This window comes from Rutilus rutilus (assembly GCF_951802725.1).
Source record: "Rutilus rutilus genome assembly, chromosome: 15".
In the NCBI taxonomy this organism is placed as follows: Eukaryota; Metazoa; Chordata; class Actinopteri; order Cypriniformes; family Leuciscidae; genus Rutilus; species Rutilus rutilus.
This window is the reverse complement of record NC_140220.1, coordinates 4,662,428-4,669,927: the sequence shown is the minus strand read 5'-3', so window position 1 is coordinate 4,669,927 and position 7,500 is coordinate 4,662,428. Positions and strand designations below refer to the sequence as shown.

At 35.7% G+C, this 7,500-nt stretch overlaps 1 protein-coding gene across 3 annotated transcripts in view; it reads right to left on the bottom strand.

Moving 5' to 3' along the window:
• The window catches only part of eva1aa (eva-1 homolog A, regulator of programmed cell death a), a 49,962-nt gene that overhangs the window by 24,414 nt on the left and 18,048 nt on the right, over positions 1-7,500 (bottom strand). For all 3 annotated transcript variants that reach the window (XM_084431337.1, XM_084431338.1, XM_084431339.1), the window contains exon 4: positions 6,498-6,650. In XM_084431337.1, coding sequence (XP_084287463.1) covers positions 6,498-6,650 — 153 coding nt within the window. The remainder of the gene's footprint in view (positions 1-6,497; positions 6,651-7,500) is intronic.

The window sequence follows — 7,500 nt, the reverse complement described above, 5'->3', positions numbered from 1 at the left end:
CTTAGAACTTATTTTATTAAATAGCTTTATAATATATAATATATATATATCAATATATATATCAATATATATATATATATACAGTGCAATGCATAAGTGAAAACACCCATGCTAAAGTTGACTAAAAAGAGGAATAAAAAATCATATTTTGGAAATTGAACTTAATGCCTTAATTAAAAAAATTAGGAAAAATCCAACCTTTAAGGACACCAATTTTCTTTGTGAATGAATAATGTATCGTAAATAAATAAACGTTCTTCCTTAAAATACATGGTGCATAAGTGAGTACACCCCTATGTTAAATTCCCATAGAGGCAGGCAGATTTTTATTTTTAAGTATTAAAAAAAAAAAAAAATGTAGGATACTATGCATCCTGATAAAGTTCCCTTGGCCTTTGGAATTAAAATAGCCCCACATCATCACATAGCCTTCACCATACCTAGAGATTGGCATGGGGTACTTTCCATAAGATCATCTCTCAATGCAAATCAAACTAGCTTTTAGGCTAACTGAAATAAAACCGTGCCAATCTCTAGGTATGGTGAATGCTATGTGATGATGTGGGGCTATTTTAATTCCAAAGGCCAAGGGAACTTTATCAGGATGCATAGTATCCTAAAAAAAAAAAAAAAAAAATACTTAAAAATAAAAATCTGCCTGCCTCTATGGGAATTTAACATAGGGGTGTACTCACTTATGCACCATGTATTTTAAGGAAGAACATTTATTTATTTACGATATATTATTCATTCACAAAGAAAATTGGTGTCCTTAAAGGTTGGATTTTTCCTAATTTTTTAAATTAAGGCATTAAGTTCAATTTCCAAAATATGATTTTTTATTCCTCTTTTTAGTCAACTTGGGTGCATGGGTGTATTCACTTATGCATTGCACTGTATATATATATATGTATATCACCTAGAAAAAAAAATGCATAGATTTTCTAAATTTACTTTGTGCTTCACGTTCACTATTTTGAATATAGATTATCAGCCCAAATTATACCATTTTTTTTTCCAATTTCATCTTTAATCTTTAATTTTATTCATTATTTTTAAAATGTATTATTATTATTATTATGTGTTTTTATTTTTTTTGAATTAGAATATACTATTTAAAAAATACATTTAAATGAATGAATGAATGAATGAATGAATGAATGAATGAATGAATAAATAAACAAACAAACAAACAAATAAATAAATGAATATATAAATATATATAATTTTTGAAATTGTATTTATTATTTTATTTTTTATACATATACCTGTCTGGATGATAAAAAAAAAAATAATAATTATATATATATATATATATATATATATATATATATATATATTTTTTTTTTATTATTATTTTTTTTTTTTAGATGTACTTTGCGCTTCACTTTTATTAGCCATTTAAAATGTAGGTTGTCATAAAAGACAAACACAATGACAAATAAAGAGAACAGCAACACAAAATTATAAGAAAAGGTCAAAGGTCATCACCAATTGTTAACAATGCATCTGTCCACTAGTAAAGGGTTGAGAGAAAGAGAGAGAGAGAGAGAGAGAGAGAGAGACACACACACACACGGGAAGCAGAAGTGACAGAACACACACACACACACACACACACACACAGACAGAGAGCGACGGCCCATTTACACAACTCCATTAACACAAAGCACAGACTTGACACAGCCATCACTCACTGAAGATCTGAGGACCGGAGACACGTCGTCACCTCAGGACTAATGGCTTCAACAAATGTCAGAGGTCAAAGGTCACGAGTCGTGTTAGTAAACAGAGACCTGCTGGCTGATAGAGATCTGATTTATGAACGGCATATCCAGTCAGTGTTGTCAAAGTTAAAGTTGAGGACACTATTTATTGGGCCGCTGGGACACGTCACCCGTCTCACACTGATGATGATGATGATGATGTCCCGTATGCCAGACCTGGATCCGCACGGATCTAACGGTTCCTCTGGAGCTCCAGTTCTGGTCGAGCGAATTCAGAAACTGAATCCACGTGAGAGAAAACCCCCGGGTCACTTTCAGTCCTTCATCATCTGACTCTACAGCTCTGTATGGGGGAAACATGGGCTGTGGGAGATGTACGGAAGCCCATGGAGGACATGCACACCGAGTGCGAAATCGAACCTGACCCGAATTTTTTTATGACGGACGAAAGTTTCGGAGGCAGTGTGTAGCGTGATTGACATAACGTGAGGTCGTATTTATTTTTTAACGTGCGAAAATTTCAGATGCAAATTTCGGACTCAGTGTGCAAGGGCCTTTACTCTTCTGTGAGACACTACCATTCAAAAGTTTAGGGTCAGAGAGATTATTTTTTTACATTTTTAATGAAATTAATAGCCTACGTTATTCAGCAAAAGCACATTAAACTGACTGACAGTTATAGAGAACACATTTATAATGTTGCAAAAGATTACATTTCAAATAAATGCTGTTCTTTTGAACTTTCTCTTTCTGAAAAAAATATGTATCACGGTTTCCATAAAAAATATTTTCAACATTAATAATCAGAAAATGTTTTGAAGCAAATCATCATATTAGAATGATTTCTGAAGGATCATGTGACACTGAAGACTGGAGTAATGATGCTGAAAATTCAGCTTTGATCACAGGAATAAATGACATTTTAACAAACATTGAAATAGAAAACAGTTATTTTGAATTGTAATGATATTTCACAATATTACTGTATTTTTGATCATATCAATGCAGCCTTATAGTGAGCATTAGAGACTTCTGAAAAACATTAAAAAAATCTTACTGACCCCAAAGTGCTCAAAATTAAGGACAGAAACTTTAATTTATTAACGATTAGGAGGTATTATGAAAAAATTAAAAATAGTATAGTGTAGTCTGCTCAATATAAAAAAAATAATTGTGAATTTTATTCATAATTCCTAAAAATGTCTATTTTTAGTATTTTTTCCCCTACTATGGAAGTCAATGGGGTCCATCAACTGTCTGGTTACCAACATTCTTCAAAATATCTTCTTTTGTGTTCAACAGATGAAATAAATTCATACAGGCTTGAAACAACTTGAGGGTTAAAAAAGTAAGAGAAGCTATAATAATTTTCATATTCAGTATAATAAATAGCTTGCGTCTCAGGGCGCGCAGACGAAACGCAATAAACGTGTTATCTTGCTTTCTGAGGCAGATGCTGCTGTCTGAGAACACAGTCACGTAAGACAGGTCTGGTTATTAGAGGTTGCTTTTCAGAAGCTGAGCAACGAGATCGGTCCACTGGCTGGTCCAGTTATGCCGTCCCAACGAGCAAAGTCACATGATTTTTTTTTAATGTGCATAGAGGAATTTATTCGGTAAATGTGTTTCCATCATAGTCTATGAGCATGTTTTCTTATTGGATTAAACATTTATCCGACTCAAACGAATGCATACGTTTTTTTATACACATTTTTGATGCAATATCCCAAAACGTGCATAAAAAGAGGTGGATGGAAACATAGCTATTGACACAAAGCAATCTCTATCTCCTTACCTTACCCAACTAAGTGCCTAACCTGAAACCTTTCCCTAAACCTACCCATAATCAAATTATAATCTTATCCTTAATACCAAGTCTTGACCCTCAAACAGGCCTTTAAAAGGGTCTTAAAAAGTGAGGACCGGCCAGAATGTCCCCAATTTACCCTCTTTGTCCTCACTCCGATGGTCTAAAACTCAAACCAGTCCTCACAAAGATAGTTGTACAAGTACACACATACACACGTATGTTTGGGTTGTCATGTTTCATGGGGACTTTCCATACACGTTATGGTTTCTATACTGTACAAACTGTATATTCTCTCCCCTTACACTAACCCGACTCCTAAACCTGCCCATCACACACACTCTCACACACACACTAACCTGACCCCTAAACCTGCTCATCACACACACTATCACACACACACACTAACCCGACCCCTAAACCTACCCATCACACACACTCTCACACACACACTAACCTGACCCCTAAACCTGCTCATCACACACACTATCACACACACACACTAACCCGACCCCTAAACCTACCCATCACACACACTCTCACACACACACTAACCCGACCCCTAAACCTACCCATCACACACACTCACACACACACACTAACCCGACCCCTAAACCTACCCATCACACACACTCTCACACACACACTAACCCGACCCCTAAACCTACCCATCACACACACTCTCACACACACACTAACCCGACCCCTAAACCTACCCATCACACACACTCTCACACACACACTAACCCGACCCCTAAACCTGCCCATCACACAAAACTTTCTGCATTGTTAAATTTTCAAAAAACATCGCTTAGTCTGATTTATAAGCTGTTTTCCTCATGGGGACCAAAAAATGTCGCCGCAAGGACAAGGATTTCAGATTTTTCCATCTTTGTGGGGACATTTTGTCCCAATAACAGTGTTTATCTGAACAAACACACAGACACACACACACACACCCTCCAGGAGTGTAAGAGGAGATGAGATTAGCTGATACTCATCTCAGGACAAGAGAGTGACGTTCTAACCGTACGTCCTCCCACACATCCGAGAAGCTTCCTTGAATTCAAACATGTTCCTGGCGGAGCACTTCCCCAGAACAGGCACAAAACGAGACGGTTTTCTCCTTTGATGCTGGAACAGTAACAATGAGACGGACCGACAGCATCATATTCCACACGCACACAGATACAAACACAAACATGTAGAAACAGGAGAAATTAAACACCTGAGATGATGTGATGTCATCCGCATTTGCACAGGTGTTGTAGGATCAGTGTGTGTGTGTGTGTTTAAGACGTTTAATGTAGGTTATTGCATAAGAGGTAGTTAACATATAAGAGAGTGTGTGATGTGAGATTGAGAAGGTGTTTCTCAATCGAAACAAACTGAATTGTCACTAGATTTATATATATATATATATATATATATATATTATTGTTAACAAAAACTATTAAAAACATTTATGTAAATTAATTGAAATGAAGCTGAAATATAAATATTAGTTTAGAAACGAAAATTAAAAAATTTGCCTTGGCAATAAACAGAAATAAGTAAGCACTAACATTTTTAACTGAAAATAAATAAAAACTAAAATTAACTAAAACTGAAATAGAAATAAATAAACCTAAAAAGCAATATTAAAAATAAAAACAAAATGAATTAAAATTAAACTAAAAATAACATTAACTAAAAATTTATATAACAAAAAGCTAATTCAAAAAACTATAACACTGATATATATAAACATACATCGCTAGACAGTTAATGACCATAATCTAGCTAACATTTATAATTTATTTATGGCTGAAATGTTGCATGTTTATGTAAGAAGCAAAATATTTATCAAAATGTAGGCTACTTTAAACAACATTAAAAAAATAAAGATATCAGTTCTGCTGTTGTTCATAAATACCAGTTAGTGTTGTAAAAAAAAAACGACTTCGGTACCAAGTCGGTATTGAATGTGACGATACCAGCATTTCCCTCTAGCATTTTGAGCGCTGTTGAACGGATCCTTAAACACCTCTGATTGGCCACTGTGTTCACACGCTCAACATACATATCTCTGATTGGCTACAATGATCAACACTTCAAAAACATGTTGTAGATAGTCGGTCTTCACCGAGCGCTTACACACATTAACACAGGAGTGTTTGAACGCAGGCGTCTATCAGCGTATATATTAGGGATCCGCTGATAGACGCCTGCTTTCCAATGCTCCTGTGTGTACAGTATCTGTGTAAGCGCTCAGTCAAGACAACGTTTTAAAGCGTTGACAACTGTAGCCAATCACAGCCATACTGTATATGTTGAGCGCGTGAACACAATGGCCGACTTGGTACCGAAGTCGGTACTTTTGACAACACTAATACCCGTAGTGATGTTGTACAATGAGGATGTTGTCATGTCACCAGAAATAGAGTCATCAGTGTCCCAATGTGTAGTGAGCCTGTCCTTACCAGTGCATGAATTCGTGTACACGATATACTGAGTGACGACGTAGGAAGATAGGTAGCTGTTTGAGACCGCCACAGTTAAACCTGGGCTGCGTCCGAAATCACATATTCTCTTGACTAGGTACTTGTTTTAAATAAGTAATTTCTTCACACAACCGCTAAAAAAGTAAGTTCTATAAAGTATGAGTGTGTGTAGCATGAATATGAATATAATCTGGACGTACTACATTAACTATGCTGTCACTGTCATGTGACCTACTAGTGTCAGTTGCGTCGCTTCACTGCTATTCACAAATCCTCTCCCGTGGCCTCATGGGAGAGTAGAGTGTCCATCACATGCACACTTCAGGATCTCGCTGGAAGTAGTAGTACTTTTTGCCTACTCTATTATGAGTACTGTGAATTCGGACATTTTTGTCTTTTGTCACAAACTGGTTTTCACCTACTATATAGTAAGGAAGAATGCTATTTCGGTTGCAGCCATTGTAAAAAATGAGTTCTCACCGACAGACGGCGCTCTCTGGTGGTGTGGAGGACACTCCAGCGTTCCCTTCTGCGTGCGGCCAAACATGGAGGAATAAACCGCGATTTGCATCCCCGTCTTACAGCCCAAGCGCAACCGCTCCCCTTCACACACCACTTTACTCTTATACTCATCTGGAGAGAGAACACACACACACACACACAGTCATCATGAAACGCCATTCACAAACCATTTTACAATATAATACTACATATTAAAATTAGGGCTGTGCAACTATTAATCGTGATATATAATATGAATTATGTATAAATATATATACATGCATATGTGTGTATTTATAAATGCAAAATAATTATCCACAGTACACACACATATATTATGTAAACACAAACTTTCATTTTGGATGCGATTAATCATTGCACAGCTCTAATTAAAATGGAAAACTGTTATTTTAAATTGTAGAAGTATTTTTTACTGTATTTTGATCAAATACACATTTCAAAAGTTTGGAATAATTAAGATTTCTTTTAAAGGTGTCATGCACTTCAAAACGTCATGTAATCCTCATAGGCGTCTGAATGGTTTTGTTGCTGGAGTAATCCTGTGTTTGCATCTGTCTCGCATTTACTACTTCATGAGATGGGTGAATTGGTGGGCGGGGCTAAAGAGGCAATGATGTAGAAGTAGGCGTCGATCTTCTTCTGCAGAGGCGGTCTTTCGTCAAGCTATGACACCATAATGTGACACAATCCAAAACGAGACGTTTTCTGAGCTTGGTTTCAATAAAAGCTGTTTTTGGACTAACGAGGACGTTTTTGAGTTCTGAAATTTACAGGATATTTTTATAGTAATTTTCATTGTCTTAAATGTCAAAAGATCAAGGTGAAATGTATTTCTCAATTCATGACCCCTTTAAAATAAGGCTTCATTTATTTTATGAAAAACAGTAAAATTGTGAACTATTATTACAATTTAAAATAACTGTTTTCTATTTGAATATATTTGAAAATGTAATTTATTCCT